The sequence below is a fragment of the Lacerta agilis genome, chromosome 2, assembly GCF_009819535.1.
Source record: "Lacerta agilis isolate rLacAgi1 chromosome 2, rLacAgi1.pri, whole genome shotgun sequence".
Lineage (NCBI taxonomy): Eukaryota > Metazoa > Chordata > Lepidosauria > Squamata > Lacertidae > Lacerta > Lacerta agilis.
The window spans coordinates 84,188,228-84,210,638 of NC_046313.1; the positions used below are offsets into that span (position 1 = coordinate 84,188,228).

Genomic DNA, 22,411 nt, shown 5'->3' on the forward strand with positions numbered 1-22,411 from the left:
ACATACAGGACATAAACCTGTCTTCGGCTTAGCCATCAGCCTTGGTTAGAACAGTGTTTCTCTACTGAAAGGTCAATATTAGCACATCTCTCCTTTTACATCTTCCAGATATATATTTACCTGCCTGTTTGACTAAATGAACATGAGTTCATGAAAACTGTCTTTAAATAACAACTATTGTGTTGGATCCAGAGTCATTCATGCTTGTAGACAGATTAAATCTGGATCCAGCTGATTGGGTATGAATATTTTTTTTGGAAGATCTATGATCCAATGAAAGGTCAGGTTTCAATCACCTCTCACCTGCTTTTAGCATGCTCATCCAATTTTTTTATTTAAAAGATTTAATAAAGTGCTTAAGAAAGAAAATCCCTAGGTAGTGTACAAATAAAACTGCATATAAAACAGTTAAATCCATAAAAATGCACAATATAGTCTATTATGTTTCTATGGGATCACAATGCCAACCAAGGAACTCTCACAACCTAACATATATTTTGCAAAGGCCAGACGGACACAGTTTGGCTATTACATGCCAGTTCCCAGAGGGAGCAGTGTTGTGTCATATCTTACAATCAATCTTGGCACACACCCGTGTCTGGAGGCTTGAGGGGGAGTCTACTCTGGTGTGCAGGTAGTATCTCCAACTTGACGTTTTCTGACGTTGCAGCTAGCAGTTGGGTAGCCTCCAGCAAGGAGCAATGTTCAGTGCTGGTGCCATCGATGGAAAGGATGTGATCGCCAACATGCAAGGCCCCACACCTGCAGGAGAAGACGCAGAGCAAAACAAACAGAGGAGTCACCTGTGGTCGCCGCTACAACAATTCACAACCTAACTGATTCACGCAAACACACACGCCTCACCCAATCCCTGTTTACCATTGCGTGAAACCTGCTTCCTGCAATGTTCTCTGTTGGGATTTAGCTGAAGCCAAAATTTAGAATGCCAGGGGTCCAGCCTTGGATCCATCTGGTTGGACACACATGAAAGCACAGAGATTTCATCCAAAAGGCTATCAAGATGGCTTGGCTGCGAAATGGAGTTACCCTTCACTATGCACTGAAGTGAAAACATTCATGTGGCAAACAGAGTCTGAGAATTATCTTTAAGTATCCAAGGGTCTTTTCCAGGCAATAAATAACCTAACTAACCCTTCTCCTCATTTGCTTTTATTCTTTGCCATTTGGCACTTTAAAAAAGAGTTTGAGTGATCAGGGCAGACAAGTTCCAACATAGGAGATAGGGACCTTTACAGCTTTTCAGAAGGAATGTTTTGGAAAACAAAATGTTTGTGAAATGACACACGCTGGTACTAGATAGTGTTGAACATTTTTTTTTTTTTTTGCCTAAAAGGGCTATAGAGGAGCACTCCCAGGCTGCAGGGGTTGTATACTCACACAACCACATGTCAATTAGCATTCAAAATAGCAAAAGGTGTGGTAGCTGGGTGGCTGGGGGGGGGGTGGTATTTCTCACCAAAAAGTTGGGGGAAAGGTAAATAAGTGTGAAGCACTGGGGAAATAAATTATTCCCCCACTAAAATACTTTGAGACAAGACCTCTGAAACATGAACAACAAATGATGTGTTTATTTATGCCACACAGAACAAAAACACACCTGTACAGGGCCAAATACGGTGTACAAGAAAACATACTTAATGGAAGCTCAGTCTTTGCTGGAAAGCCACTGTTCAATGCATCAACTGGGATCTCAAACAGAAACTCCCAAATTAATTTTTTTTAAATTACGCTCATAGAGACACATTCAACTGGGCCTATTCAATCTCCAAAAAAATTAACAAGATGGTAGGGTAAATTCACTTGCAACCGCATTGTCATATGCTTCTGTTGGCCCTTGTGTCTTACAGTGCTGGCCTTATATCAATTTATAGAGCAGTAGCTGTGACAGCCTGTTGCAGCAAAAAAGAAAGAAAGTGTTCTTTCAAGGTGGAACTGCTGAAGACCACTGCTATAGAAGGGGGAAAGATGAAAGAGTCCTTTGGCATAAGCTTCCATGGACTGCAGTCAACTTCATGCATCTGATTAAGGGCTATCCTGAGTTAAAGTGTGTATACACTCATGGGTTTGGTTTTGGGTTTTTTTTTGAGCAAGTGGGAATGTCAACAATGAGGGGGGATGCAGGGGTACGCATACCCCTGAACATTTTGTGAATCTAAGTTTGGCCTCATTGAGGGGCCATATTTCATTATGAGTAGGAAAATGAGAGTACGTCTAAACTTTTTTTTTTTTTTTTTAGAAAAAAGCACTGAAGTCAGAGGAAAATGAAATGCAGGGTGTGTTAGCCATTAAGGTACCAAAAGACTCTTTATTCTTTTTGACATCTGTCAGTGGTTTGCAAATATTCGGTCTTGAAATGACAATTTTCCACATTAACTTGCCTGCTAAGAAATGCAACATACACTAGGGGCATATACACAGGATATTCGCCTGGGCCTGCTGGGCCTTGCCATTGCCCTATGTTACCTGAGTAAGCACGCTAGACTGCTGGTCTTCAATTGATGGGCTGGGAGCCACTACCAAGTTGCAGCCTAACCTCAGGTGCACTGTCCACCACGTAAATACAGGTATATGGCTTTAAAAAAAAAATGAGGTGGGTCCCCAAGGGTGTTTAGGCTAAAAGGTGAGTCCCAGAACTGAAAGGGTTGAAAACTAGTGCCCTAAAGCACACCCCTGTGTCTGCACATAGCATTAGAAAATTGGTACTCTGGTCTTATAGTGAAACCTGCCAACCATTATTCATCCCATCCAGATAGCCACAGTTCTTCAGGACACAGTTTGAAAACCCTGCCCCTATGCTGTTGAGCACCCCAGCTCCATTGAATATACTGGATTTTCCTTATTCATGGCACATAGTACCCCTTATATTGATGCATTTTTCAAATACCACCCTACCCCACTCACTCACCCACCCCACTCTGCTGCCCCATTAGTTTCAAGAGATGGAAAGATTTAAAGTACAGTACGAGGAAAGGGGAAACAAAGTAGACATGGGAGAAGATCCCACAGAGTTTGGCTCCGTACCTGTCTACCACACTGGCTGGCTTGATCTTGTCAATGACTATGACCTGCTTATTCCGATGGGTGTTCGTTGCTAGTGTGATTCCTAGTGCAGAGCCGGGAGTCTTTGCAATTTCCACTAGCAAAGGACCCGAAGCATTGGCTACTGTATCTATAAAACAAACAAACAAACAAACATTTAAAGTTGCTTCTGCTCAAGTCGTCCCAATGAGGACACTGGCCAGGCTACAAAGTGTGTGCCGTTGTGTTTATGCTCTGCTCAAACACATCTGGACACTCAGGGCACATCAATCTCCCCAACTTTATTCAGAAGTTCCTATTGCCAAACCTTTACACATCTATGTCACCCTTGAAAATTCAAAAGGAAGGGGTACCTCCGGTGCTGTTTCACACGATATGGCAAATGTGCTTGCAGTGTCCCCCTCCAACCCTCCATCTTTGCCGTCGTCCTTTCCTGACGGCTTGAGGTCAACAGTGAAAAGACAACGTCTGCTGAGAATGGGATGGACCAGTGCAGAGAGGCTTAAGGTAACAGGGAGCAGAAACCAGCAGCTGAGCAAACTGCAGGGGAGCTGCTGTAGAGCAGCTGGAGCAAGCAGGGTTCAGGGCGAAGGGATTAGCCAAATGCGCTGCTCTGGTTTGCCAGAAGCGGCTTTGTCATGCTGGCCACATGACCCGGAAGCTGTACACCGGCTCCCTCGGCCAGTAAAGCGAGATGAGCGCTGCAACCCCAGAGTCGGACACAACTGGACCTAAGGGTCAGGGGTCCCTTTATCTTTACCTAGGACCATGGATAGCTCCAGGACAGATCAACTGCTAGAGTTAAACCGAGCCTTTATTATTCTGGTGTACTGCTCAGAAGTCTGAACCAAGTCTTGCCCCTCCTTGGTAGAATTTCTGCTTCTTTTTTCATTAAAAAAAAAGACATGTGGTGTGTGTGGAGTCGTGCTCTGGCCTGGAATCCAGTATTTCTTTGGCACCCTGTGGCTTCTTGGCATCTCAGGAAAGAAGGACTGAGGTGAAAATGGCACCCTCGGGAGTTGGTGGGGTTGTTCCTCAGGAGCATCAGCTCCTGCTCAGTAGTCTGGACTGCTTGTCCACACGTCTTTGTAAGAAAGACTCACAGACTGGATTGCAGGTTCACCAAGGCTACAGGGATTTCCCAACATGATTTCTTCCATGTTGCTATGGAAGCCAGATATAACACCCACTAGGGTGTGCAAACAGCTTTGCATGGGAGACAAATTACAAGGTCAAGTGGGGTGCTTTCTCACATCCCCAAGTCAATGTGCGATGTCAATCTCCCCCCCCCATCAGTTCACGGCCCCCCCAAAGCCCAGTGTCACTTTGTTTCTATGTTTTTCTGTCTCTTATAGCTCCAAGTTTTCCTATAGTTCTTTGTTTCTCTATTTTACTACTTCACCTATTATGCAAGTAGAAACAAGAACATTAATATTCATTCAGATCACATTCCTAAATGAAGGCTATAGGAAAACATATTTTTTAAAGCCCCACATTATGAGATTAAGTATTGAGACTGAAACTGTATATCCAAACATAATTCACTTCTCTTTGTAAATTGTAATCTTGGCATTTCCTGTTTAGATTGGTTTCAAATGATCTAATTAAGTGTTACTTAAGCTAAAGCTGAACAGCTAGAAAGATAGCATCAGACTAAGCTCTGCAAGACTTTAGATCTGAGCTTTCCAGCTGCTCAAATTTAGTAAAGTTAGCTTACACTGGCATGCAAATGAGCTTCAAAGTTTGCAGAAAGTGATTGTTGCTTTGACCTAGTAAGTGCAACTCAGCTCTTTGGCAATTAACTCTATTCAATAAGACAACAGATAGGAAAGGAAAACTTTCAGAATTTAAGAAAGCTCCAGCCTCTTTGGGCCAAGGGGCACATTTGCAAATCTAAAAAAAAAACAACTATTGTGTGCAGTAAAAATGAAACTGTGATCCCCCTGTTCTGCAAAATTATTACTGTTCAATTTATGTGCCTGAAACTGTATGTCACAGCCAACCTTTTACCACCTTAGGTGGGAACTTATTCAATAAGTGCATGTTTAGAAATCAAAGGACAGATGACTTGGCACACATCAGTATCCAATAGCTTTCAATAATACAGGAAATTGCTTTTTTTAACTTGAAGGTAGTTAGGGGGCAGATAAAGGAACACCCTCAAGACAGGAAATACCTATCGGCCTAGAAACATAAAACCTCTTCCCCTCAAGGCAGGAGAAACTCATCACAAAGCAGTAGTATTCATTAAAAAGATAAAAAATGAATGAATCACCATACAGCCTGCAATCAGGAAGTTCAGAGCACCTCAGATACACAGAGGCCAGCAAGTGTTATAGTAACCTCCTGTTCTGTCACTTCAAAGGAAAAGCTGATGGAATCAATTCAAGGAAATCCTGCAGTCCCTTCTTTGCTTCTTGATGAGTCAGAGCAAGGCTTTTGACTCCCACACCACCAAGCCTATTTCCATTCTATTCTGATAAAATGCTGGTATATACAGACTTTGTTGAAGGACAGCCGCTCCTTGTTTTCTGGTCCCCCCCCCATGCTTTGTGAAAATGCTTGTAGTGAGAGTTGCTAGCACTGCCCTTCCTCAGGGTCCAGCTGCTTCCCTTCATGGGTTATAAGAGTTAAACCTCACCTGAGCAACTCCTATCGTTAGTGCACATAACCATGTAAATGCACGCGTAGGAAACCTCAGGCACCATGCAGTGCCCACAGCCTGGCACTTTGTCACAGTGCAGCTATGTTTTGAACTGTTTTGTCGACGACATATTGCCTGCCAACAATGTTTTGTAAGTTATTATTGTTTAACCGAAAGAGCAAACTATTCAATTGGGCGATTGTAGATGAAATGGATACAGGAGACAGGAGATACAGTACAGCTTTCGCCAGCCACTGTGCAGCAACGAGTATGTAGGAGTTCAGAAAGCAATCCTTGACATTGGAAATAGGGTGTTAAAAAGTCTGTGCCCATTTGCAGGGTGTGCTGCACCTGTTAGATTCAGAGCTCCATCGGTCCCTATGTCCCAGCCAGGGATGGAGAACTTCATTCCACCGCATTTCCTTATGGGCACACGCCAGCTGTAGGCAGGGCCAGAGACAACATGGGCAGAGCAAAGAAGGAAAGCGTTACCTTTGCACAGTAGGCTTGTTTCTACTCGCACTCCCCGCTCTGTATCCTCCATCCAGGTGAGCAGAAGGCATTATCAGAGTTCAATGACATTTTCCATTCAGGTTAACAAAGAACTCCAGGAGGGTTCAAAGCAGGACCAGTAAGGGGTGTGGTCTGGGGAGAATCCAGAGGGCCAGATAGAGATGCTTGAAGGGCCACATTTGGGTCCCAGGCCTGAGGTCCTCCATCCCTGGGCTAATGTGTCTCAAAACTACATCCTACACCAGGGGTGCCCAACTCCCAAGAGGCTGTGATCTACTCACAGAATTAAAAACTGGCAGTGATCTACCTCCTTTTTTGAGCTTTTTTAAAGGAAGGGAAGCCCCATTTTTTAGGGGTGCAGGGGAAAGTTGAACTTTTCTTAGGGAGAAGGAAAGCCCTGTTTTTTTAGAATTCAAGCCTAAGATCAAGGGAGAAAGGGGAACCACCACTCACCAACGGATCGCTGGGGAAACAAACAACCTCACCGAGTAAACTCCATCTTCCATTCTGCAAATTGTGCAACAATGGAGGGCGGGGTGAGGGGGCGGGGTCGAATTCTATTTTACCAACGCTAAGGAAAGGGACTCAGCGATCGACCGCGATCTACCAAAACCTCCCAGGGATCTACCAGTAGATTGCGATCGACCTGTTGGACATCCCTATCCTGCATGATAACAGGCGCCCTTTATTTTGTCTCATGTTCCAGGTTCCATGCCATATGGATCAGTGAGTGCATATACAAAAATACAGAGCTCAGAGCATGGTAACTACTGCTCATTAGGCACAATTTTGCTGTGTACCTTACAAATATAGTTCAAAAGGCATAAGATGCATCTATGTTGCTTCTGTAATAAGGTTTCAGAGTTTATTACGGGGGCTGAGAGGAGGGGAAATGGCAGCCATGCAATTAAGGTGTTGTTCATGACAACTACAGAGCTAAGCTAGCTTTTTAATAATTAGCCAAAAAAAAAAACAACCCTCATCTGTGTATCAGAAAAGCATTACATGGTCAGGCCCTACTGCCTCTTCTAGGGGCCTTCCCAGAATACTGTCTTAAGCAATAAAGGCACAGCTGCTGCTCAGCTGTTTTCAGGGGATCCAGGCAGCTTCCCCACCGCAATGTTGGCACTGCAGGAAAGCCACATTTTCTCATCACCCAAAACCTGCATATTTTTGGTTGTTGAGAACGTGGCATTCTCCCACTGCCTCCAGCACTTCAATCATGGTTGTGAATGACACAGGGAGATGTGTGCCATGGGCCCCTATTGTCTACGGTCTGCAATGCAGTAAAGTGCCATTGTGCTTACGTCCTGCTTGTAGGCTTTTCAAAGGCACCTGGTTGGCCATTATGGAAACAGATTGGGGGATTAGGAAGGTCTTTAGTCTGATCCAGGGCTTGAATTAAGTTCTTCATGCTACCTCCCTCCCCTTCTGCATTGATTCACTGATTTGTGAATTTCCTTTGGCCTCCCTACCATTCTTCCAATGCTTTGAATGAATTCTGTAGTTCCCCACTCCGATGTTTCAGCACTTACTTCTGCTGTTTAATAAAAATATAAAAATGCAAATATCAGCCCTGCAGGGGGGCTATAATCTCTTTCCAGGCTGCAACCCTACTTAATCCACTGCAAGATCTTCCACCACTAGCACTCAACCCAAAGCTATTACTGGTGTGACTGTAAACAAGTATGGAGGGGTTTATATTGGTTGCCTGGAAAGGAACCTAATTTAAAATCCTGCAAGCTGTTTTGTTTCAAAAATGCCGGATAAATAAAAACAGCACCAATTCAAGTCTCATTTTAAAATTTCAGCTTGCACTGAAAAGCTAAGAGGGAACTAAAAAAAGAGAAGTGTTAGCTCTAGGGAGGAATACAGAAAGATATGCAACAAACCTAAAGGCATCAGATGCTTTCATTTCCCCCAGCCAGAAGACCCAGACTGATTGGCAACGTTTGCGTTAGCAACATTGCCAAGATCCAGGAGTATCAGACACCACATGCTGTTGACATCAGGTAAAGTGAACAGGCAGCTATTCTTCCTCTGGGTCTGACTCCCATGTGCAATGCCGAGCAGAGATCACCCATCCAAATGGGGGCAGAACTCACAGAGGGCAGAACCAGGTGCCATCGAGCTGGTGCTCTTCTCCATGTCTTTTTCTCCTGCTAATGTCTAGTATAGTTTAGGGAAAGGTCTATCACTTAGAAGGGAGCAGATGCTTCCCATGCAGGAGGCCCAGAGTTCTATCCTTAGCATTTCCAGTTTATTCAGGACTGGAAAACACCTCTGCCTAAGACTTCTGAGAGCTATTGACAGTCAGAGTAGATGAACCAATCGCCAGATTCAGGCTACAATGTTTACTTTCTGCCCACTCCCCCAGCACAGCCTCACATAACCAGCTGTCAGCACCAGGGCAGCGTCCAGCACAAGGCAATGGCAACACACACTGTGCTGTAGAGTGGTACCTCTAGATGCGAACGGGATCCGTTCCGGAGCCCCGTTCGCATCCTGAGCAGTCCGCATCCCGAGCGCCTCATCTGCACGTGTGTGCGATGCGATTCGGCGCTTCTGCGCATGCGTGTGACGTCATTTGACGCCTCTACGCATGCGCGAACCGCTGAACCCGGAAGTAACCCGTTCCAGCACTTCCGGGTTTGGCGCGTTCATAACCCGCGCTGTTCGCATCCCGCAGCAAACGCAACACGAGTTACGACTGTATTAGGGGAGAGACAGTCAGAAGTCAGACATAATGGGAAACCATGAGTTGCCACTATGTGACCAAGCAAAAATGAGCCAGGACTAAAACACAGTTTCATATCCTGGTTTGTTCCCTAAGTAGAGGTTGAATGAATTCCCTGAGTTTGGATGCCACAGGGAACTGTGGTTTGTATTAACCACTTCCAAACTCCTCACAGGAGCAGGAGAAGAAGAAAGGAGAGAGCTGACTGTGCGAGCATAAGGCTTGCCATGGCTCATTCCCAGTGAAGGAAACCACGGTTAACTGTGATGTCTGAATGAGGTCACGGAGTGGGGTAAGTTCTGTGCCAGGTTTAAATATAGAACTCTTAAATGGTGCATTCCAACACAGGAACACTGGAAGGAAGCAGGAGAAGCCACAGCTAAGCTACATCATATCAACATGTTGTCCATGCAATTCTTACTGAAAAGCTTTAGCCAACTGTTTTCAGGCACAGTGGTCTGCTTAAATATGGCACCGTGAACGATCAAGAGCTTGACATCTCTTACTGCTGAGCTAAGGGCAGAGATGTACAGCTAACACCCCCCACCCTCCCCCCCCCACCATAGCAGCAGCTTTTATAATTCATGTAGAAATAATCAATAAAAGGAAGCTAGCCCTGAAAGGGTAATAATATCTTGCACGATTGTATTGACTACACCATAAGAATTGCAAAATGCTTTACAAGCAATGAATTTGGCCTCTCAGCACCATTAGGAAGGGTAGGGGTCTGCCTGCAAATTACAAACAGGAAAAGCAGCAGATGAACAGTTGCAGCAGAAACATACTAGGAGCGGCAAAGGAGGGTCAAAGGAAGATCAAACCACTCCGACAGAAATATACTTTGCCCCTAAAGGTCACCCAGCTTTCAACAAGAAGAAGAATGGGGAGCTGGGGAAAGAGATCTGTTTAACGTTTCTCCAATATCAATCATTTCCCCATGGCCTAGTGATGGACTGCTGTGATGTAGTTTTACACACGCACAACCCCACTCCCAAGCGAAGACTCTGAGAAGTGTATTTGGTGTGCTTTATTAAAGATGCTTAAAGATCTGCAGGAAGACGCAACAAACAAGTGCATGTTTGGAATTGGCATGGAGAATGGAGGGCATACAGGTCCAGGTCCCTTATCTCTGGTCTTCGGCAACACCACTTGACTTGAACCTTGTCACCTAGGTGAGATTCTCATCGCCAACTCAGCTTGAAGGTTAGCTGAGGGAGGGGGGGGGTCCTGCTGTGTAGAATTCAGCAGGACTACTTCTGCAGGTCCCCAAAACAGACAGGGCACCCCCTTTAGCTGGACAAGCAGTTCAGACACCCCTCACATATATCCAATTCAGTCTCTGGAGATCTAACGTGATAGCAATGAATCTCTGACTGTCTGCTGGTGTTTAAAGGGCTCCTCTGAACTTCCCTTTGTGCTGCATCTGTAGGCACAGTTTTGGGATTTGGAGTTCCATGCCCAAGTGGTTGATGTTTTTTGTTTCTTCTGGCACTTTCCCCAGGAAAACCCACATTTTACCGCCGAATCAAAGCAAACAATAGGAGGATATGCCTCCTATGCCCAACCTGTTTATTATGTAAAATAAACTGGAATATTGCAAAAGCCATAAACCTCTAGTAATCTGCCTCCAGAAGAAACTACACTGGGATAAGCATTGTTCCCCGGACCCTCTTGTCCTTCAGAGAAGCAGGGGTTTAATAGCAATATACTGCACACATACATGCACTCAAAATGTTCCTCTTGCTGCTCACAAACACATCACTATTTTTCTTCTTTGGATCTGACACCAAAGATCCCTTGGAAAGCATACTACAAGCTTCCCGCATCCTTCATGTTTGATTGCGTCGCTCCACCAAACCACTTAAGACAACAAGTTGCCATTTCTCCCCTTGCTTCTCTAAAGGCCAAGGTAGACATGACAGCGCCAAATCCTGCTGCAATCATGTGGGAAGTGAGGTGGGAGAGGAAGAGAGAACGCAGCCCACCTAAGGAAAAAGTAGGGGCGCCCAGCTGAGAGGAGATAAATCCTTCTTGGCTTTACTTCCCTAAAGCCCTTTCATCACTGCACACTTATAATATTTATTGACATTTGTATGCTACCCCAAAACATAAAGTTTCCTACTTTTTCTCTCAGCCACCTCCCTTCTTGTTTTGGAGCTCCAGCTGAAGCTGATGTTGAGGTGGGGTGGAGGGCTCAGATTTCTGTGGGAGGATTCAGATTTCCATGCCCCCGGGATCATATAATGCCTCCATTACATGAGCCTCAAAATTCACAAAACGAGCCAATATTATTCCAGATGCATGTGGTATAGGCAGAGGATACATATAAACACAGGAGATGCGCCATACAACCCATTGCAAGGTACAACCCAGTTGCTCAGCATAAATCACCCAATGCCAAAAAAATAGGCTTCTGATGGAAGGACCAGATTCATGCAACATGACAGAGGGCATGTGAAGTAGGGCGTGCACACCTTTTCATGGGGCAACAACATCCCTGCCCATCAGTGCCTCCTGGTGTGTGGACAAACAGAAACGAATCTGACACCAACGAAGCTGGTGCTGATGTGGAATAACTATGAAATGCACTGGGCGAGGGAGGAACAACATACTGTGCTCTAAGGCAGTAAAGTGAACACGTCCCATTATTCCACTGCCCCAAAACACCTTGGAGATCCTTGACAAATGGCAGCATTCTCCATTTGGGAAAATATCAACATGTAGCTTTCTCACTCAAGTATAGGAAGGATTACTTGGTTAGCTGAACATTTGTGTTCTCAGATCAAAGACACACTAGGAGCCGTCTCTCACTTTAATTCTCAAAGTAACGACTGGGAAGCTTTTCATTCCACCTTTTAACATATGGATTAGGAGCTATCAGTTGAGTGACTGGTTTAAAACCAAGTACTTAATTTGTGTCCACTGAGGGGTGGACACATAGGAGCTAGGAGAGAGAAGCAGGTATGCATCCTTCAGATATACCGAGAAAAGTCAAATGAAAAGGAAATTGGAACGAATCTGGGGGTAAGAGTTCTGTTTTAAATTTGAAGGCTGTAAGCCTTTTTTGGCCCTTCTTCAAAGAGCCTTGCCAGCTATGGCACCAGCTCTGCAGATCAGAATCCCCCAAGGTATCCATGAAATTTGTACAACCAAGAATTTCTAGTAGGGAAGAAAAAGATTTCCTTCACGGGGAACAGCTTCCCAGCACTTTTTCTGTCCCGTTCAAAATGTGTCAAGAGCTCTTGTGTTACGGACAGAAGCTTAGAAGCAAGAGGCATCTAACCCCACCATCACCCCGGACAGAAAACTTCAGGAATAAAAGTGTCACAATAAAGGAATACATGTTGGTGGATATAAAGAAGCAAGCAAACCCAAAGAAATATATGTGCCTACAAGGCAGAAAAGCAAGGAAATATTCACTCTGATGCGCTTTACTTCAATAAGCCAGCTCCTATCAGCATCACCCAACCATATGCAGTAAACATGAATTAGACCGATGTCTCCAAAGCCTATTCTTATGTCAGTTGTTTGCAATCCGCAAAATATTTTTTTTGCTCATTTCTGTCAATGCGTATTTGTTCTATATTCTGCAGTGCTTTTTTATTTTTCCAACTCCAGGTATCATTGAGGAGCTACTGCAAATCACATCTGAGTTTCAGTTGGAAAACTAGCATGCAGAGAGACTCTGGCCTTTGATGACCTGGTGCCCTCCAGATGCTTGGGACTACAAGTCCCAACTGCCCATGTCAGCATGGCTATGTCGGCAGAGAATGATGGGAGTTGTAGTCCAAAACTGCCTGGAGGGCACCAGGCAGGCGAAGGAAAGTCAGCTTTAAATCACGGCCTCTTGGGTGGAGATGCATGTTCTACATTTTGATGTGAGACAACACAGATCCTGGAAGCAGAAACCCCAAGTTCAGAAGTCAGGCTGAATTGCTACACCTGTACTTTATTGATCTGCACTGTGGGGCTGGGGAGTTTCCTCCTTGTAGATATGAGATGAAGGTCTGTTGGACAGATTGGCAATTAAGAACCCAAAGACAATGATGCGTTGCACAAACTACAATGCAGGCGGGGTGCCAATTTGCATGTGCTTATTTACATGTACAGAGGCAAATTTAGAAACAATTTCTATAATTTAAAATAGAAATATGATACATCTCACCACAGTGTGGAAGGCTATGACATGCATCCCTGCTCAGTCTGCTATGCAGGTAACCAACTGTCGATGGGCAACCTCCAGGTCCTGCTCTCCCTTCCTTTGGCTCTTTATTTTTAAAGTGGACCACCTTTCAAATAGAGAACTGGGCTCTGTAAATTAGGACACATGGCCACTATATCAGGGCCTAAGGTATAGACACATAACTTATAATCTGGGTAATACCTGACTGCAGCACATCAGAACGTGTAAGTGGGAATGCATGATTAAATACTGCTCCACCCCACATCAACGAGAAGAGGTCTCACCTAGCCTTCTTTTTGACATGCTAGTTTTACATATGTAGGATTTCCTACCCCCTCAAAGGAGGAACCAAGCAAAACATGCTTACACCGTGATGTGCTCCAGTCCAGTTTAACACACAGTGACCTACATGTGGTGTGATGCTGTGTATTTTTTTCTGTGTGTGACCAGCTCAAGAAAATAATATTACACCCCCCCCCCCCGAAAAAAAAAGCATGCAGGCTTTTTAAAAAATGTATGAGGTAGTACTTAATGTGATGTGAAAAGGTGCAGATGGGGAAATTTAAACTTTTGCTCCTCAGCTGATTTCCTGAGTAAAACCCCAAATTTGACATTGATATGAGATTCCCTGCCTCCCAAAAGCAAGTACTGTATCAGTTTCAGGAAAGCGTTTCCCACTCAGGACTGTAGTAGGGGAGAAAGGGTTAAGTTCCTTTATTTCAGGCCTGTGCAGGGAGCTGGGGCAGCCGGGTACACTTGCCCCAGGCCTCAGAAGGCAAAGCTGTCTGAGGGGGAGGGTGACCCACCAGGGGCCTGCCAGACATACACTGCCATGCCAAGAACCAGTCTCCAAGCTCTGCACGGGCCTGCTTTCTCCTGTCTTCTCTGATGATCAGAAATCTGCACATGAACTCAAGGACACGTAATCCGAGTTATCTGAGTTATCAATTGGCCCTTGCTTTCGGTTAGAGCAGAGCTTCCCAAACTGTGTGTCGCGACACGTTAGTGTGTCGGCTGCAATGTGTAGGTGTGTCGTGTGAATGCTGCTCGCATTTCTCTTGGGGCTGGAAAGGTGTTAGTTTAACCTCCGGTTGGATAGTAAAACTGAATTACTGTGTCGCAAAATGATATGTGTCTAAAAGGCGTGTCACTAGCATGAAAAGTGTGGAAAGCTCTGGGTTAGAGTAATGCTGTTATCTCCATGAAAAATTCAAAAATTGCTTAGTTCTGACCCACTCACCTCTAACTTCGGAAGATATTGCATGACAAAATATCTAAAAGCTTCTCTAATAATTATATATATATATATACACACACACACACAAAATGTAGCTGCACATTGACAGTGTTCAATTTGGGGGGTGGGGGTGGGGAGCCGTTCCACAGTCCCTAGACACAACTTGAAGCATTCTGCAAAGCAGAATTTACTGAAAGGAAACTATAACTGGGTACCATTCTCTCCCCTCCATCCGCCCATCTTTCTTGGCTCCAGAGCTTAAAATGTGGTTCCTTGGGTTACAATGAGAAGTGCAGGGGGAAAGGCTTTAAAAATAGGCAGTCCAGACTGTTCCCCCCACCCCCCGAGAGGCATCGCACTCTGCGACAGTTCACTGCGCTTCTGCAGCCAGCACAGCTTTGGACTCAGCAGTAACCCTTAAACCCATCATCTGCACATTCTGTTCCGTATTTTCTGGCATGAACTGCTCTAATTTGCTACACAGCAGCTACATGCCTCCTACACAAATTCTGTGAAATTCAAAGGCTTGAATAGATGCTGTGCCTAAAAAAAAATCACTTTGCGTTGGGCTCTGCTCTCTGGCAGAAGCAGTGACCTACAATACAAATCAAGCAGGGTTCCTATTCTGCTCAGGCCACACCACCACTGCCTGTCTTCTACTCAGGGAACAGCCACAAATAAGACAAATCTGCCTCTCTCGCCGAGCATCAGCATGGGGCTTTAGCTCTTTCTGGCTACGTCGTACACCAGGAAGAGATCAGGAACCACTGAAGTCATGTCAGCGCAGGACTTTCTGGCACAAGTTCAGTCCCCAACCCAGCAAAATGAGGAGGATGCCACCCTCGTCAGCTAACATTGCCACATTTTGAAGTAATGCAGATCTAAAGAGGATAAGATAAGATTATTAAGTTCAGAGTCCAAAATTTACCGTAACTTCACCACAGCTAGATTCATTTTTTAGTTTTTGACGTCCAGCTCTGACGCCAGAGATGTGAACACTGAGGGTCTTTTGAACAGAGGGCAAGTGTTCTAGCATTAGGAAAACCAGGAGAAGAGGAAACATACAGACTGTGCAGGGTAGGAAACAGGGTCCATAAGGGGCTAGCAGCAGATTTAAGTTCAGGCAAGTCTCAAGCACCCCATCAATTTTAATAGGCACTACTTTATATTCCTGTCTGTGAACAATTTTGCCAGAGAGAGGGGAAACACATCCTTTCCTAAGGACACCATAAAATCCCTTGTTTATGCTCCCTCCTATAGCCAATTTCTGCATATTCTCTACTCCCATATTTCTCCTTTGCTAACAAGATAAGCGGCAGATGACTATAGATAACGATTTATAAATGACTGTTTCAATTATATTGTTCAGTCTGTGAATACAAAGCATGAGAACACAAAGCACTTTCCCTTTTCTTCTTCTTTGAACATAGATGGAAGAATGTGATCTGAATAAAGGCATATATTAAAACACAGAAACAAATATTTTCTTGCATTTACTGGCATTTCAGGTGATTTAAGGATATGGGGACAGGAGACTAGATCTTCCTGTCTGGAATATTCACCTGGCAGGTTATCTGCTCTCCTTTACCCCGCAATAGCTTAAAGTTCATGTGCCAAAGAGCATAATTTTCTATTTTTCAAGTCATTTTTTACTTTATTTGGGACCTTTATGCATTGGGCACTGCGTTTCCCACAGGTATTTAGTCGGCCACTGTGAGAAAAGGATGCTGGACTAAATCAGTGCCCTGATCCAGCAAGCTCAGCTTATGTTCTCTTTGTTCAGCTGAGTCACCTGCCTCTAACATACAATGGAAGGCTTAACAGGTTTAAATTTCTGGGGGAAATTTACACTCTCCGCCATACGGTAAACATCAAGCCTTGTTCCATAATGACGTCAGGGTTCATTCCATCAGAGCCAATCCTTCCGTGTCTATAACCACCTCTGAGTCTACATGTCTTCCTCAAAACATCCCACAGCTTTCCTAGAGAAGACAATCTATTGCTTCGCTGCTCTTACTCAGTAGTAACTGTAACATTTGCACCAAAGTACTTGTCTGCAACTCCATCATTTTGTATTAATTTGTGACAATGAGCTAACTTGTCTCAGCCTATGCACTTGTTGCTTAAGAAAACTGGTGCATGAAATTTGGGAAGCAGAACTCGGGAATGTTACTGAATGTCCCTTAGAAAGCATATGTAGTTTAGATTTACTGCATGACTCCAGGAGCACACCTCCAAACTCAATTACAGTGGATGCTTGGGTTGCAAACGCGATCCGTGTGGAAGGCACATTTGCAACCCACAGCGCCACATTGTGCACACACGGGTTGCGATTTGGCGCTTCTGCGCATAGCGCGATTTACCTGCTTCTGCGCATGTGCGCATGCCGAAACCCGGAAGTAACCCGTTCTGGTACTTCTGGGTTCGGTGCAGAGCGCAACCCGAAAACACATAACCCGCAGCGAACACAACCCAAGTTATGACTGTATCTATCCTAAGCTCGCTTTGAAAAACTACAATGTTTTAGTCCATTCCTCTTGGCCACTCTGGTAATTTAAAACTTTTAAATTTTCACTACCCACAGATCAATATATTCTGCACTGGGTGAGGAGAAAATGCAAATGAATTCCTCCCTCCCCATCTCTAAAGCCTGTGCGTCCCCCCCACCCACCCAAGGGAATCCAAAAGCCCTTACCCATTATGGTGACATCATACTCAATCTGGAAAAGTGCCTCTTGGTTGCACTGGCGAAGGATGTTCAATGCGTCAGCGTGACTCACACTGTGAAGGGGAATCCCATCAACACTCAACAGCCTGTCCCCAATTTTCAGAGACCCTTCCCTGCAGGAAAATTGCACACAATTCTTAACACATACAAAACCAGGACAGACAGACCCCTCAAATGAAGCATATGTGGACCAGAAAACCAGCTTTTCAAACAGCTTGTGTTTTTACTTTCTGTGCTTTATTATTCATCTTTTATTGCACATCTGCCGGAAAGAACAATGTTTCTTTGCTACCTTTAGTGCTTTGTATTATGTTGGATTTCATTCTTATGAGTTGCCCAGGGAGCATGTGTAATTGGGAAGCCGTACAAATGTAGTAAGTGGGGAAGTCAATTAATAACTAGCTTACCAAGACAAATATTTCTTTGGCCCCCTTTACAGGTACATTTAATGGCACAGATGTTGCTGCTTGAACAATTATTCCCATACTGGTCTCCAGCTGTTTTGGACCAAGGTTGAACACTGTCCCATCAGATGTCAAGGAAATAAACAACTATCTGACTTCTAGAAGACATCCGAAGACAGCCCTGTATAGGGAAGTTTTTTAACGTGTGATGTCTTACTGTGTTTGTTGGAAGCCACCCAGAGTGGCTGGGACAACCCAGTCAGATGGGCACCATATAAATAAATTGTTGTTGTTGTTGTTGTTGTTGTTGTTGTTGTTGTTGTTGTTGTTGTTAGTAATTACGGTACTCCATCATCCGTAGTCTAAAACAGTTGGAGGGGACCAAATTGGCAAAGGCTGAGACAAGGGATCTTGCAACAATCTACCAACCATGAGCCTCAGTTAGAGCATACATAATAGCTATTTTTTTAAAATCAGTTGCACAAATTAGTGGTAAGCATGGAAATCAGTATTTGAATTTGGCCTGAAACTATTTTCAGTCTCTTGAAAGACTAGCTAGTGATCATTTGGGGGAAAGTTGAGAAAAAGAGACATGTAGAGAGTACACCCAGATATCAAACTTAGATATACATCTGGTATGCAGACCTACTAGGACAGGCATAGGCAAACTCAGCTCTCCAGATGTTTTGGGACTACAACTCCCATCTTCCCTGACCACTGGCATGATGGGTGTGGTAGTCCCAAAACATCTGGAGGGCCGAGTTTGCCTTGTACTAGGAGCTTCAGGTAGGTTGGTGAAACACCTATTTGTTTAAGCTCCGTTGCTAAATGTGAACATTACCTGTCTGCTGGACCACCTGGCCTAACATATGTCAGTACTAATGGCCTGGATTTGTGCCAATCTTCGTGGGCTCCTCCTGTAACAAATTTTCAAAAAAAACAAATAAATGCTGTACTGCTGAGATAGGAAAAATTTGTACCACAGCAGAAAACACAAACCCTTCTCCACCCCAGCCAGGGGCATAGCAAGGTAAATTGGTACCCGGGGGCAAAAAATTTTTTGCCAACCCCCCCCCCCCCCAAGGCATGGGAAGGTCAGGTGGTACCCAGTGCAGAAAATTTCTTGTCAACCCCCCCCATTGATTCCCCCCCCGCAAAAAAGGTTTTACGGTATTTCATATAATTGTTCCTTCATAATTTGTCACCCCCTCCATTATGGAAACCGGGGCAGCCCGCCCCCCTTGCTACGCCCCTGACCCCAGCTATTAAAGGATTCAATCCAATGAGTCACTATGCACATGGAAAGACACCTGCTAATGTTAATGGAAATTCCCTTCCCTTTCCTCCCACTGCACACCCCCAAATCTGATCTTGGGGTTACCCCAACTCTCGGAAACAGATCTGAGGGGCGTTCAGAGAGGAGTCATTCTGTTGCATTGAGCAGAAGTCATTCTTTGAGCTCAGTGACTTTGATGGATGCAACCCAAAGAACCTCTGAAATAAAGACGAAACCCCAAAACTGTATTTGTCAGCATTCTTTGAACACTGTGCTGTATGATTATTAGCTTAGGATTTTGATTCATACAGAATAGCTGGCTTTATCCCCTCCCCCACTTTCACATGTCCCAGCAGCGTAGTTTTATCATCATTAACCAAATAGAATCTGACCTCGTAGTACAAATCCAAAACTGTTGCCTTCTTTGTACAGGGTCACTTCAATGGTCTTTGGAATGATGCCGGCACTATTATCCGGGGCTAGAGATAGGGAAGAAAAAGGGTGAAATGACATCCTTAACCTGCCATACTTTTTTATTTTTTTAAAAAAAAACTTTCTTCATCTGATACGAAAATTTACCTAATTACATTCATAAATCTTGCAATATGACGGGCTTTTGAAGCAGGTAAAAAGAATGCTTGCCTTAAGTATATGAAGCTATTAAACAGAATTAAAAATATGGCTAAATCAAGATTCAATCTTCTAGACTGCCCTCAAGGTCTCTTAATGCGTATATAATACTGTACTAAAGCAAACCATTGCTCTTTTCCTGGAAGCTTCAAATCTGATTGCACCTTTCAGAAGCTGGCAGTGGTTACTGGACTGTCAGGTATCTTAGGCAAAAAGCCTGCAGGCAACCCTAGATGATTACCGGTATGTTGAAATCTTCACAGCTAAAAGAACAGTTTGATTATAAAGTAGAAACCATGGTTAAAGTACAGGCAGTGACCATTTTGTGCACATTCAATTGACATGTGACCACTGATGCGTGGGTCATTTTGGACCCAGAAGAGGGCAGAATGGGGTGGAACGAGTTGGAGGGGGGCGGGGAGAACAGGCTTATTCATGCTCCACTGATGCATGGAGGGCCAGGAAAGTTGCCTGTACTGTATTGAACATTCCTAAAGGGAATGTGATGCTAGTCATACTTAAAACTGCTTTGAGGGTTGTTGTTTTTACTACCAAGCGGTATAAAAAATTTATTACCTAAATAAAAAAACAAATGCCACCTTGAGCTCCTTGGAGCAAAGATGGGCCATTAATGCAAAGAATGGTAATAATATCACCATCATGAGCATATGCTTCAGTTTGTGAGTAAATAAGAATCTGATCCGTCATCTGCTCGAATATCCACAGAGAGTATAATTGGGGCACCAGCTACAGGTAGGAACAGTTTGTTTTCTCCATCTGCCACTGCCTGTAAAATCTTGAGGATTGCTAAATGTTTACAAGCAACAGAATCCAGAATTCTGGATCCAACCTAGCCACTGGAAGTGATCCCGGTTTCATACCACTGGCATTTCCAGTTAAAAGAATTTCCTAGAACAAAGCTGGAAGGGACCTTTGCCTGAAATGTTGCAGATAGCTGCTGCTGCCGCCAGTCAATGGAGACTAACTGGAGCAAGATGGCTGAATGATCTGATGGTTCAAACCAACTTCGTACAAGAGGCAAGGAAGGGAGGGGAAGCCACCTGCATCTTGAAACATTACAGCGGTAACTCCACCCAGGAGGTACTAACCCGCTAGCGGCAGCTCGTATTCCACCTCTAGCACCACCCTTTCCCCCACGTTCTTCAACAGGCTTATGATTTCGTCATGGCGAAGTTTCGTCAGGTTAATCCCATTCACTGACTTGATGTAGTCACCAACGTTTAGCTGGTCGCTCCTGCAATAAACGCAACAAAACATCTCAGTTGCAACTTTCCAGCACCCTTTTCATAATTCACATGATCTGTGATTACATCCTTACTGGCTTATTAAATAGAGAGAACTACCTACATAATGAGGAATGTGAACTTAAACGCCATATGGAAAGTAACAGCAGATATTACTTGATAACCGTGCACAAAAGCATTTTTCTTTCTTTCTTTTTTTAATAAGGAAGGTTCAGGGAAATGAGAAAAAGGTTTATAATATGCACTCGCTGAATCATAACTAGTAAAGTTGTGTTAGGAGGTGAGGCTGAAAGAAGTCATTCTTTAGCTATCTAACATGCAAAAAGTGCTTAAAAAAAACTGCTGGTCCCTGGTGATGCATGATCCCAAGACAATTAAATCTATCCTTGTTAATGCGATTGGTTTACCTTGCTGCCAGCCCTCCTGGTCTCAGGTTGGAAACTCTTGGTTTACCATCTTTATCTGTACCACCAGATATAGTTAAGCCAAGGGTGCTTCCTTCTTTTTTAATCAGTTCCACAATAGTGACTCCTCTGAATTCTTCTGTGGAGAAAATGTAGGAAGAAGTCCTTGGACACTGTTGCACTGCACATCTCATAAGTAAAACAGTGAAAAATACATTTCAGCATTTATATACAACATCACAGACAATGGAGATGCTCAAGGTGCTTAATAACTTCCCAATCCTTCCTACTTTATTTTCCCTAAGCTGCCTATGTTTGGGGGGGCTAGGTGAGTCTTTGCTAAGAGTTGCCCAAGGGTTGCCCAAGATCTTTGGCACACATGTTTCCAAAAAATAAGGTCGATAGTGTGCCAGGCTGGTTTTTTGTTTTGTTTTAAGTCTTATTACTTGCTGTCTGTTTCAGAAGAGGAAAAGGCTTGCTGTATATTAGTTGTGTATAATGTTGTGTGTCAATTTAAGTGCTCAGGATCCACTGCTCTCTCTTCTATGCATTTTCTGCTTTGGATTGCATTGATGATCCTGAACTTCTCCATGGTGCAAACGGGTGTAGGTGCCACAGTATCCACAGGTGACTGCAAATGGGCCTAAACCCAAGGACACCCAGTAATGGAAGAACGAAGAATATCACACCTGTGTCATTTAAATGATAATCTGACATCAATGCATGAATGAAGGCGAATAAGTGCTGCATAATGGTCCCCCTATAAATATTTATCACTCTTCAGCCTTGTAATGCATACGAGTAGAGCATGCATACGAGTAGAGAACTCCCAGAAGTGCAAGCTGGATTTCGAAGGGGCAGAGGAACCAGAGACCAAATTGCAAACATGCGCTGGATTATGGAGAAAGCTAGAGAGTTCCAGAAAAACATCTACTTCTGCTTCATTGACTACGCAAAAGCATTTGACTGTGTCGACCACAGCAAACTATGGAAAGTTCTTAAAGAAATGGGAGTGCCGGATCACCTCATCTGTCTCCTGAGAAATCTCTATTTGGGACAAGAAGCTACAGTTAGAACTGGATATGGAATAACTGATTGGTTCAAAATTGGGAAAGGAGTACGACAAGGCTGTATATTGTCTCCCTGCTTATTTAACTTATATGCAGAATTCATCATGCGAAAGGCTGGGCTGGATGAATCCCAAATCGGAATTAAGATTGCCGGAAAAAATATCAACAACCTCAGATATGCTGATGATACAACCTTGATGGCAGAAAGTGAGGAGGAATTGAAGAACCTTTTAATGAGGGTGAAAGAGGAAAGCGCAAAA

General features: G+C 44.0%; 1 protein-coding gene across 7 annotated transcripts in view; it reads right to left on the minus strand.

Annotated features, from left to right (window-relative positions):
* Positions 1-22,411, minus strand: part of GRIP2 (glutamate receptor interacting protein 2) — a 365,790-nt gene that overhangs the window by 47,261 nt on the left and 296,118 nt on the right. For all 7 annotated transcript variants that reach the window (XM_033141097.1, XM_033141095.1, XM_033141094.1 and 4 more), the window contains exons 3-9: positions 21,085-21,220; positions 20,522-20,667; positions 19,175-19,261; positions 18,348-18,423; positions 17,070-17,215; positions 3,043-3,190; positions 593-762 (exon numbers count right to left, since the gene is read on the minus strand). In XM_033141097.1, the coding sequence (XP_032996988.1) occupies positions 593-762; positions 3,043-3,190; positions 17,070-17,215; positions 18,348-18,423; positions 19,175-19,261; positions 20,522-20,667; positions 21,085-21,220 (909 nt within the window). The remainder of the gene's footprint in view (positions 1-592; positions 763-3,042; positions 3,191-17,069; positions 17,216-18,347; positions 18,424-19,174; positions 19,262-20,521; positions 20,668-21,084; positions 21,221-22,411) is intronic.